The 13,355-nt window shown below is 37.2% G+C and overlaps 1 protein-coding gene across 1 annotated transcript in view; it reads left to right on the top strand.

Moving 5' to 3' along the window:
* The window catches only part of LOC101891938 (disintegrin and metalloproteinase domain-containing protein unc-71), a gene marked incomplete in the record, with an annotated part of 263,600 nt that overhangs the window by 184,107 nt on the left and 66,138 nt on the right, over positions 1 to 13,355 (top strand). The window contains 1 exon segment of the mRNA XM_059121629.1: positions 9,043 to 9,333. Coding sequence (XP_058977612.1) covers positions 9,043 to 9,333 — 291 coding nt within the window.

Genomic DNA, 13,355 nt, shown 5'->3' with positions numbered 1-13,355 from the left:
CAGCCCAGGAGTGCCTTAAGAATAAAACTAAGCCATGATTGTCATGATTATTATAACTGAACTGGAATGATGACAAAAGATTAGGGAACTAATAAAACAAAAGTGGAAAACTAAATCACTGTAAAGAGATTTAACGGTGATACTTTCCCAAAACGCCCCTACAAAGCCCCAAGAATGACACTTCCAACTTATCCTTATCAAAAAACAAAAGCAGAAAACATAAAACCAGAACCAAAACCAAAACTAAGAAACATCAGATACCAAACGTACAGAAATATACCTGGATGGGTGGCAATGGTTAAACGGATTTTCCTCAGAATTCGTCTACACAATCAACAGCATTGCAAGTGCTCACAAGGGTCGCTAAAATGTTGTCATTGTTTTGAAATTCGATTTGATTATTTTCAATTGGATTCGAACCCCTTCTCAGCTCACGCGGGGAGTAGGGGTGGATAACAATGACACGGGTTGGAAATATGTACGTGTCGCCATGGCAACAACCGGTATCAAATCAGAGCGCTATCAACGAAATTGAAATTGTTTGTGTGCCTTGATTTTAATTGCTTCAATCAAGTTTATTAATTAGGTTTTATTAAAAGCGAATGGCGGATGGAGAGGCGTGTCGTCGTCAGCAGCGACATTCCCCCCCTCATAATGCTAATTGAAAAACTAAATCGAATCGAAGGTCAATTATGGAAAATTCTGACAACTCTTCATGGTTACCCCAACGGAGAGCAATGAGATTTCAGCAGAATGGACGACATTCGAAATATGAAATGCAGCCAACAACAATGCCTCTCATTGTAGAGCCTAATTTAAACGGAAATAACCCCATTTGAAATCATTTCCACAATAGGGAAAAAATAATTTCGGAAAAACTAATCACCTAAAAATTGATCAATGAGTTCGCTGTTAGTCAGGCCAAGCGGAACACAATACCCTCCGCCCACAAATGTCAATTTCAGTCATGTAAAAATTTCAGGAAACAGTAGCTTAAAAAATCAGCATTTCGGCTAATGAAAAACGTTTTTGTTTTAATTAACACATTTTGTTTAATAACAACCCACGCTGAGTTGAAGGTCCCCGAGAAACACCAACAAAAAAAGACTTATTAATCCTTTGACAAAATCATGATAGCGTTTCAAAAACACAGCAACAACTCCAGCAAAGGTTGTCGCTGACATCATGGTATGTGTTCTTGTATGTTGGTTGGTGTGTGTGTGTGTGTGTGTGTGTGTATGCGTCTGTTTGTGTTTGAGTGTGTGGGTGCCATTGAAAAACCATAAGATTTTTTAATTAACTTTTTCTAACATTATATTCAAATAAAATGCCCTCTCCTCCTCCTTCTCCACTGCCTAAAAAAGCCCGGCAATATGTTAAAAACGACAAAACGTTGGAAAACCACAAACTCCACGCCTCACCATTTTGGTGTTCAGGAGAATGTGTTGCGGTAAAGCCGTCTGCAAAACCAAAATTCGCATAAAACACAAAAAAATGGCTCTCTTCTCATGGCTCGGCAAAAACCAATGGTACTCACCAAAAAAAAAAAAAAGAAGAAGCTGAGCCTTACCCATATCAACTCGTGGCTTTCTACCAACAACTCCTCCCCCCGTACCACCACTGATGATTCCAACGACCACAACGCGAAGTTTTTTCTCCTCACCAGCCTGAGTGACAGGCTGAATGGTTACAAATTCTCTTTAGTTCCAAAAGAGAAAAAAAACACAAACGCAAAACAGAAACACGAACACAGGACATGAGGTCCTTGTGTAAAGCGTTGACAAGCATGACCAACTAAACCGCCGTTACCAAAGACTAAAGGGAAAATTATAATCCTTTGTAAAAGCAGCGGAACAAAGAGCAACAACTACAACCATGCCGCCAAAAAACATTAAGAGGCGGTTAATAAAATCCAGTTTCAAAACCCCCTTAATTTGGGCGAACTTGAAATGGATTATTGAAATGAAATTATTGAATGAAAAACAATAACCAAAAAGAAATTACAAAAAAAAAAAACAACAAAAACAAAAAACCGCATGAAGAACAAGAGAAAACAAGAAATACTTTTTTCTCTTGTTTCTGGGCATCACTTAAATCCCATCTGACAGGGAATTTGTTTATTTCAAACACAAATCTGCTGTTGTTTTGAAAAAAAAAAAAACGGTTTTAACTTTGCTAAGGCACAATGTCTTATGTTTGAAGCCACAAAAGTTAATTAAAATTCCGCTGTTTTACAAATCGCCTGCAAAGATTGCCGAAAACCTGGACAATGAATAAAGTCAATGAAGGAAGATATGGGTTGGAAAATGTATGGAAGAAGGGCACAAAAAATTGTCTTCAGTTATTTTTTTTTATTAAGCGAACATGTTTTAAATTGTTTCTTAAGTAAATAATTGTTTTTATTTAATTACAGCCGTAAAGATATGTGAAAATTATTTGACACCATATATTACTAGTAGGACATCGCATAAATTGCTAAAACAAAAGCAATCAGTGAAATGGAAGCTTGTAGAAGACCACAAAACAATTGTCCATTTACAGCTCAGCCATAGCCACAGCCACATATTGCTACAAAACTGTCCCCAATTTAATGGCAACAATTTCAAACACCATGTATCTTGGAACGAAATCCGTTCCAGGAAACTTAGAGTTGATTGATAACTCTTAAAGTTAATATTTTTGTCTTACTCAGAACAAGATCGATCGGGGTAGGTACCCGAAGGGTGGACCATTACCCTTCCCCACACCGACTAAATAGTTTGAATGGTCATACCCTCATACAATGTGGAATTAATCATGTTTTTGTCTTTAATCCTCGTAATATTTCTACCAGTGTAAGGACGAGATATATCGGTCCTCACTTAGATTCACTCATTACTGATACCCTCAGATTTTTGACTACAAGGGTCTATAGCTACATTAACATAGAGCAATTTTCTGAAGTGTCCTACGTAGTTCCGAACTGAGTTTGTAAATATGGACCCATATACAGGGTGAGATAAAAAAAACTGCAACAAAGTCAAACGCCATAATTCTTACTTTTTTTAAAATTCTTTTGAATGAAAGCAAAAATGTCAGAAATAGCATCAAATTTTAGAATAAGTTTAGATTTGTTCGAATTGGTCACCTTTGGCACGAATTATGGCCTTCAAACGGCCAATGAAACCGTCATACCCTGCCCGAATGTTGTTCTGCATTATTTTGGCCCATTCCCGGTGAAGCGCTTGCTTGAGGTGATCGACACTTTGGTATTTTTTAGTGCCAACCTTGCTTTCCAAATTACTCCAGACAAAATACTCCAACGGATTGGTATCCAGAGACTTTGGTGCCCATTGTGTGCTGGAAATTAAGCGAGGAACCTCATTCTGTAACCATTCTTGGGTGGCGCGTGCTGAGTGCTGAGTCCTGTTGGAATGTTTGCGTGCCCAAGGCTTTAATACACCCTCCAAAATATATAATATTCGGCATTTATTCTGATGCCACGGTCGATTAATACGAGCGGAGAGCGACCATCGGCTGTTATGGCGGTCCACACCATCTCCATGGCCGGCGCTTGAGTTCTGGTGGCCAACCGAAGGTGCACATTTTCAGCTGACCTCTTTGGCAAGTAAACACGATAATTTTGTTTGTTTACAAACAACTGGACAATGAATGTTTTCTCATCGGAGCAATTCAAATTCGGCAGTGCACTACTTTCGGCCAAGCGAAGCAACTTTTTTGGAATTTCATGGCTTTATTTCAATGGCTTTACACCGAGCTCATTTTTCAATACTTGTCGATTGGAATATTGCGATATGTTCAGCTCACGAGCCATTTTTCGGCCACTGCGAAGCGGGTTTCGATTAAGTCGCTTCTTTACTTTTCAAACCATTTCTGCTCATGTTGTTTTTTCTTCCGTCCACTTCCTTGACGTCGGGCTACGCTATCAATATCAGTATCACGGTAACGAGCGATGGTACGAGACACAAAAGATTTATTCACATTTAAATGCTGGAGTGCTGGAATATTTTTAACAACTGTCGAAAGAGTGGCTTAGAAATGACTGCAGTCTTAAGTTGGTTGCAGTTTTTTCATCTCACCAGGTCTTTGTTCCCGATTTTCGACATTTGAAATATTTTTGCTTTACCGTAGATTTTAGAATTCTGGTCATATTTTCCATTTCTATTAGTAGAAAATATCATCAGCAAAAATTTTAAATGTACCCGGAATATATCGGTAACCACCCAATTAAAGTTATTTTGACAATCCCAAACACATTGCCCTAAATTATAGATTTTAAGAGAACTGATCCAAAAGTATTTAAGTTTTTCTCTTTTATGGATGTTATAAAAAGTTTGGTCAGATCGACCTCTTCTGTTTTGCCTAATAAATTGATATAATGTTCTATAAATTTATTAAATTAAAAAAGAACATCTGTATGTATATTTCCCAGATAAAACTGAATTTTGAGTTTATCTGTAGATTAAATTTCCGACAAAAACTGAGATTCTCAAAAATATCTAAATAGTTATTACTACAAATGAAAGTGGGGAACCCTTAGGCCAACCTGTCTACGTCGGTGCGGTCTTTTGGCTGTAACCTTTGTTATAATTTCTGGATGGAGGGTAACGTCATTTTCTTGCCATTCAGAATGAATGACAAAAACGATCAATAGTTTTATAATTTAATATCAAAAATTATATTTGCAAAATACGAACTAAAACGTAAACAATCGCCAATATTTAATTGTAAGTCCTTTCTGAGCATCAAAATCTTCAGCAAATTTTTTAACAATTCTTCTATCTCTAGGAAACTGTTTTCAAAATGGTACGTATTGGTCAACTATCAGTTGACATACAACACTCAATAACTACCAACGCATAGATTGCAAGTTAGAACAACCATAATGCAACCCGATGGCAATCATGTAAACTCTGTATATCCCACAGCTGCATTGCGTCCATTTTGGACCATCCATTCACTGACTGACGCACTCACTCACTCACTGAAATATATCATCACATTTAATCTGTTGTGTTCAACATTACGCATTTGCCATGAATCAATCAACTTTCATTTAAGTCTCAGTTCCAGACTTCAGATTCATGTTTGGGCATGCAAAAATCAAAACTCATCTCCGCTGTAAGGCGTTGTCTGATTGGAAATAAAAACATGTTGTGTAGGCATAGCCAGCCAGCCAGCCAGCCATCCCATTTCAAATTCCCCCACCCTTGCATTAGCACTCTTAGCATTGCTCTTGTAGTTGTTGTTCTTTTTATCTGCAATACAAACTTTGAAAATTTTCCTAAACCGGAAAAAGGCCGGAGGGAAATCATGTCCGAATGTAACTTTAAAAGACCACATCATAAACAATAAAATGTTTTACAAACAATACCTCATAAATTGCATGTTGCTGGAGGAGTCAACTTCGGAGAGTGGAGAGATAAGTCCCATTGCGGATGCAAAGATAAAATGTGTAGTAAGCATTCGAAATTCCGCATCGTGGTCAATTTAGTTTCAAAGCACTTGTGAAAATTTAAATGTCTGCTGAAGTTTGTTTTCATAAGAGAGTCAGAGGGAATTTAATCAACAGAGATTGTTGTTCCTAAAAAAAAGTGATAAAAATAAGACTTCAATATTTGAAATTTCTAGGGAAAACATTTGAAAATATCCAAATATTTTTACAGCGACTTTAAGGTGGAATTTGTATAATATTATTGAAAAATATAGCGGCATTGAGTTGTTGTTAAGCACCGGTCCCCCAAGGGAAGCACCAATACAACACACTGTCCTTGTCCGCCAAAAACTTTATTTATTCCACTTCAGACAACCAATTTTTTCGAAATAATTCATATTATTCAATTGCTTTGCATGTGTACAAGTTCCTTGCACACACAGTCATACGTAGGTACGTTTTGAGAACAATGCATAACATAATTCTTCTTTACAATTGCCAGCTATTCGACGAACTGTAAAAACGCTATACAAACAAACATATTTTTACAATTTTCGAGCTGAAGCAAAGTTCCAAAAATATATATATTTTTTTTTGTTCGGGTACCAAGTCGTAGTTTCTATGAGCCCCATGCAGTCAATTCAGAGAGGGCTTAATTTCATCATGCAGGCAAATATATCGAAGTGAAATGAAAAGAAAAATGTAAATTTCCAATTGGAGCAACGCAAACACTCTGACTCGACGGGCAACAACCAATTTTTTGGGGGAAATATCTGACGCAGCATTTCCTTTATTTAGCAGCCTCTTCCAAAGGGTAGGCATGAGAGACGTATACACATGTGTGTTAAGGGTTTGCACATGTGTGTGTGTGGGTACCTTATTGGAGAGGTCTCAGCAAGAACAGCTACAACAACTTTTACCTTTCTGACAAACCTCTGTAGCAATTTTGCATGCTCATATCGATGAACATGTCTACATACATGCATATCTACTCACACTTTGATGTATAGGCAAAAAAATGTTTTTCTTTCATTATTTTTCCTTTTTTTGGTTTGTTTGCTACATTTTCCCTAAAAATAATACAACAACAATAAAATAGCTCGATCTGGCTTTGTTTGCAAAGTGGTTGTTACCCTTTCCCCTTGACGAAGAAATAGCTTTTCCAAGGCCCCAATTTTACTTTCGAAATGTTTGTAAGTGGCGAATTGTTTACAACTCGAAATTGACAGTTACTTTAACCCCCAATGGAGTTCGACAGTACAATTGCTTTAAAAAGAAAAATTTAAAGAGAACTATTTTGAGATATCAAAAGAAGTTACCCTTTATTTGTATTCACTTTTTTCCTTTAAAAATCACTGGCTACGCTGGAACATGCAGAATATTGATGAAGTGTCAAATATTTTATTCTACTAATGTTTTTAACCTTTTCCCCCGATTAAGAAGAACCAATTTTCTGTTCGTGCAGGTGTTGATTTACGTGGACTCTTTGGACCAATTTCAGGACATTACGAGTCGATCAAGGGGTGTCCATCTGGCTGATGCGAACAACAACTCTCGAAGGAATCCGATTCGATTTGGATGAAACTTGTGACATAGAAATATTATTATCAAACGTAGATTGAGTTCGGTGATGGGGCTCCTCACGGAGGGTCAAATAATAATAATAAATGCAGCATTTATAAAATGTTAAAAATTTGATTGCTTTCAACTTTTTAACACCCCTAGATCTGGAAAAAATATGGGATAGATCGGACCACTCCTTCTGGTATTTCCCCGACGAAAAGGGCAAACTTTTGAATAATCGCAACGTGAATGTGAAAGAAAAAATTTGATTATATTCAAATTTTGCATATCCCAATATTTATAATAACCCTAAGACCGATATGAAGGTGGATCAATACTTCTGCTACCTCTACCACACACACAGTGTCAAAAATTTGAATAAAGGAAATGCCTATAAAATGTGACAGAAGAATCTGTTTGTGCTCAAAATTCTCATATCCCAATATCTTTTCCATTTATAGATATTGTATGAAAATGGAACTCATGCTGGTACCTCTCCCATAACAGGTCAAAATTTTGTATACCAATCACCCTCATAAAATGCAAAATGAACATCCGAATGTTTTCAAATTTGACACATCCCAATATTTTTACCAACACAATATCCGTTGTGAATATGTGATTTATTGACCACTCCTTCTGATATCTCCGCTACAATGGGTCAACGTCTCATTACATTCAAACTTCGTGTGTCTCAATATTTCTATCAATCATCGATCCACTAAAATATGGGAAATGTCGGCCCTCCCTTTCTGGATCCTCCCCCGCAGAAGCTCATGAAACGGGCTGAAGGTATACATCTGTCGGCAAAACCGACGGATACATTTTAACCTATTTTTATCCACATTTACTTTTTTTAGTAAATGCCAGCAAATGAAACGAATTATGGTCAAAATGCTATGAAATCCATAGTTGTGGTAACATAGGGTTGTTTCTGTCGCTATCTCTAAATACAAAAATACAGGTATTGTATGGAGGGCAGATGAAAATCTTCATTAGGATAAGTTTCGCTGATCATTCAAACATTAGCGCGGTAGTATGCGGGACTGTTTTACGCCCAATATAAAAAGACGGCTTCGCCATCCAAATTGCCTTGTCTAGGCATCCGACGTTCTCCAGCTTCTATGGATGGACTTTGGACTCAGCGAATAGCATTCGTACTGCATTGGTTAATGACATCAGTGAAGAAATCAAAAATAATACTACCCAGATTGGTGGATAAGCTTCCTCTCTAGATTCTATAGAACTTTACTGCGCCTGGGTTATTGACCCACTAGTGTCATGAGGAGGAACACGTTTATATATCTCAACTTTGTAGGACTATAGCGTTGAAGAGGCCATCAAGGTCTGATCGACGACCCCCAATTGTTGCCTTATGTACCTTGTTTCTTCTTTGAAATTTATCGCAACTAGCTGTACTTTGCATTGCCACAAAATTGACAGAATTCGGGAAAACTAACATTTTGCAGAATTTTTTACAATTATGTTGAAAAAATCGTATTTAAAAACTGTCTATTCTTTGTTAAACAGATTTTAAAGTTTGAAAATAAGTATTTCTCAAATAGCATATAAAACACTTCAGCATAACACCGATGAGATGTCGTCAGCAATAGGACGAACAAACAATTCCATATGTCATTCCTTGCATCTTTAACCATATCCCTCATACTGAATCCAGAATTAAAAGTGAACAGCAAATAATGATCTACTTTTCAGGCTTGTGACGGAAATTTAAACCTCAAAAATAATTGCGTATCTCAGTGTAAAATACTATTATTTTAATTCATACTAGAATATATATATTTAAACTATTTACTCAAGTCTTGTAAAATTATCACAGTTTGCCGATGCGAGAAATCTTCGAAAGTCATTGCATACACGCTGCACATGCCATGTCTCACTTTGTGTAAAAATCTCCAACAATTTATTTACTACTTGCCATTTGTCCAACACCAATCCCATTTAAACTCTTGAAATTTACTATTTGTTCTTGTTCCGCCATTTGCATTTTGCTCATACTTTCGTTTCAACATTTGTTTCAGCAGAAGCATCCTCATGTTATCTTTGAGGCACGCACCAAAGCCAACAAGGGCTGCGCGAATACGGGCAATCTGGACTCGTGGCGTTTGTCACGACGCACAAAACATTTGTCAGCTGGTATTATCGATGAGATACATCCAAATGGTGCTGGTCGCTATAAACGTGATGTTCGCGAGGCTACCAAATACATAGAAACTGCCATAATAGTGGACAAGGCCATGTTCGATAAGCGGAATGGCAGTACAAGGGCCGAAGTAATACACGATGCAATACAAGTTGCCAACATTGCGGATTTGGTAAGTGTTTGTATAAGACTCCCCCACACCCCTTTTGTTGTTTATTTACGAGGCACTGATGTCACTAGATTCACTAACTCTATTCCAAACACATTCAGTCTAAGAACCCCAAATGAGTTGGGCGATATCTTCCTTTTTTTATTCTCTGTTTTATTTTTGTTTTAATTTAAAATTACTGCCAAATCACATGTGATAGACACGACGTATGGGGGGTCACGCTCAAAGAGCAAAGTTGGCTTAGAGTTGCTGCGACAAGATATTTATGGCAAATAGAGCCACCATAGACTTTGCTAGGCTCATTATTTGTGTGTCTTTCGTTGGAGTTGAGTTCCTCTTTTTTATATTCCATTCGTGTAGTCGTTACTCGATGGATAACGGGCCATGTGTCTGATGATGCCGCGTTGGAAAACTGAAACCCGTCTCTTTTGTTTAAACCTCACCACAGGAGGCTTTAAATCTTTTAAATGCAAAACATAAATCTTAAGTTTTGCAAACGAACGGTGGTCCAATCAGGGTTGCCATTTCAAATTTTAATTTCCATTAAAAATTGCTTTTTAGCTGAACTTGCCATATCCTCCACCATGAAATTAATACCCACAAAAATGAAAGAAAATGTCGAGCCCTGTATAAGACTATACAAGGACTGTGGACTATGCCTAGTCCAAGGAAGTAGACGGAAGAAATAGCAACATCAGCAGAAATGGTCCGAAAAATAAAGAAGCGACTTCATCGAAACCCGCGTCGCAGTGGCCGAAAAATGCTCGTGAGCTGAACATATCGCAATATTCCATTCGGCAAATATTGAAAAATGAGCTCGGGGTAAAGCCATTGAAATTCCAAAAGCTGCAAAAACTTACACCACAACAGGAAGAAAATAGACTCAAAAGAGCTAAAGAGTTGCTTCGCTTGGCCGAATATGGTGAACTGTCGAATTTGTTTTTCTCCGACGAGAAAACATTCGTCGTGCGGCAGTTTGTAAAAAAAAAACAAAATGATCGTGTTTACTTGCCAAAGAGGTCAGCTGAAATGTGCACTTTTGGTTGGCCACCAGAACTCAAGCGTCGGCAATGGTGATGATGAGGACCGCCATAACAGCCGAATATTATCGCGAAAATATTCTGGAGGATGTATTAAATGTGTGTTTTTGGCTGCAGACCTTGTACATTACTACAGGACTAAGCATCATCGCACTCAGCACGCGCCACCCAAGAATGGTTACAAAGTAAGGTTCCTCGTTAATATCCAGCGCAAAATGACCACCAAAATCTCCGGATACCAATCCGATGGGCTATTGTGTCTGGAGTATTTTGGAAATCAAGGTTGGCACTAATGGGCCAAAATACCGCAGAGAAACTTTTAGTATTAGCATGTACCAATTTTTGTTACCATTGAAGTTTTTGGACCTTAGCTTTTAATAACCTTAAGAGAAGGCATTGAAAATTCGAATCTAGCGAATCCCAATCATCCACAAATATGCGATGCTTGTCGTGGTTGGTTGAGGGGCTCATCAATTTATGTATTATTTTTAGTAAAGACTGTTAAATGCCTACTGGATGCCTATAATTTTTTATTTCCAAGGTGGTCTATAACCATTCTTATTTTCAATTCAAAACTCGCATTTTTAGGTTTTGACTGTTGAATTGCTACGAAATGTACATGCACAAGGGTTCATCGAAGGTAGTTGTTTGGCAGTACAAAATCCTTTTATCAAAATCCCTTTTCCGAGCATTTAAAAATTTCCCAAAATAACGATTCTCGGCATCACTAGATCTAAACTTAAAACAAATACACATCTATTCCTACACACATCCCAACCCATTGAAACTTGTGTACATATATACGTAAGTGTGTGGGTTTTTTTTTTTCGAAGTTGTTGCAAGTAAGTCAGTCATGATTCTCTCTCTTCAATAAACGACACGAAAGTCCTCTGTCGTTTTGTTTTACTTAACTCTATGCCAAACACACTCATTCATACGTTTAGTAACTAACAACAGCAACTACTACTACCGTGGCAAACACGTGCAATATTTGAATGTTTAAAGAGCATGCATACACTCGCACACACAGTGAGCCACTACTCACTTATACCAACACACTTGCATTCCCACGTTTAGCATTTGTTTGAATGGTAGGCAAGCACTTCCGGGTTTTCTTGTCGTTTTTTTTACTTTTTGCACACCGCCACATTCCCTCCCCTACACTGCCTGTCGGTCATGTGAACGAGATCTGAAATAACAAATAGACACAAAAGCATTTCATTTTCGCATTTTGTCTCTTTTTAGTTTTTTTTTATCCTTCACGTATTTCCTAGAAACCTCTTAAATTTCCATTCTTTAAAAACAAATTCATTTTTCTTGTGAAAATTTCAAAACCATTCTCTTAGCTATGAAAATTAGTGGAGGGAAAGATTCCAGAAGAATGCCCGCCGCATATTTTTAGTTTTTTTATTTCTCTGTGCAACGTTGTTTGTCAGTCAGTCCATCCGCAGAGACGAAGAAGACAAACGACAATTGTCTGCCTTCGCTTTAAATAGACCTCCAATCTGAGATTCGTCTGGCGGTTAGCTCTTTATTACGGCTTTACACAATTAGTTGCTCCATTAGTTCATCCATTTGGTCGGTCTTCCATTAGGTCTCGTGTGGGCGGGTGGCTGCACAAGAGACGCTCATTACTACGCTTCGTATCGGAATTATTTATGATCTCAGGTCGTGCCTGTGCACATCTCTGTAATGTTTGTGGTAAATTTCGTTGTAATTATTTATGGAACATTTATAGAGTTCAAAGTTATTTATCACATTTGCATTCACTTAAGGCCAAATGGGAGCATTTACCCAGACATTGATGTGGGTAGGCGGCCGCAAATGGAATAATTAAAGATTTTGAAAAGAAAGTAGCTATTGATTTTTGCTGTAACGGTATGTAGTGTATTTTTCCGTACTGGAATGTTGTGTACAATAACGAAAACAATTGGTAGATAATCAGTCCATTTGAGGGCAGATATACACCCTTAGCTACATACGTTTATTATATCTATATATATCAGAGAACAGCAAAATTTTCTTAAATATATTCTCGGACTTTCGTTTCGTAATAAAGAGGATGCTTAGCTGTTTATAATGAGAGATAATATTAGCCAAGTTTCCACCACGAGGAAGCTTAAGGATCATGCCCTCTTCATTAAATTTTGCATAACTATAATTGAAAATTTATGCCCTATGTCCTCGATAGGCTCATGAATTTGATCTTTGAGGTCTTCAGTCGACGTAGGGCTGTTGGCCCACTTATCTCTCACGTGGTCCCAAATTAAAAAGCCGCAAAATGTTAAACCACAAGATTTCGATAACCAATTGTTGTCATCTCGAGACACAACCTGGTCTGGAAATGTTGCCCAAAAAATCACAAGGACTTCTTTGCTTGTGTGGAAAATACAATAGTATTGAAGGGCTTAGCTCAAGGTGAAGTAGCCACCGAGGTGGAAATGGACATTATCTTTTAATATTATTTTTTCGACTTAGTACCCGTTTTAATTGAACTTAATTGAGCCAGGTCCTTAGGCAGTACAAAAAAAGACAAAGTGTGGATGACATTAGCTTTCCTTAACATATATTCGTAGTTGTCATTGAGCAAAGTACATGATTTACATTCTTCACATTACTAATTTGCTCAAGAGCTGGAACTTTTCTTTCAATTTTTGTATTGCGGTTCGAAAATGTGCTTTCTGACGATCCAAAAGTGCTTTTGCGAACTGTGACTGCTAGCTTTTACCATTTTTGTAGTGAATTTTAATAATTTTCGAATATTATTTCTTTAGCAGATAAATAATTTTAAATTTAAAAATCCACCTTGTTTTACTGGGAAGTCTAGAAATTTTGACTACAAAATCTTAAAATATTCTAAAAATAGAAATATGATCCTTGGTAACGTTTTTTCCAGGAAGACCTTCAAAAATATTCTTAAAATAATAATTATTAATAAATAGCCGAGAAGTCCATGAAAAAATAAAATTTATGATAATTTTTTAC

This window comes from Musca domestica, unplaced genomic scaffold (assembly GCF_030504385.1).
Source record: "Musca domestica strain aabys unplaced genomic scaffold, Musca_domestica.polishedcontigs.V.1.1 2, whole genome shotgun sequence".
NCBI lineage: Eukaryota > Metazoa > Arthropoda > Insecta > Diptera > Muscidae > Musca > Musca domestica.
This window is presented reverse-complemented; position numbering and strand designations above follow the sequence as displayed.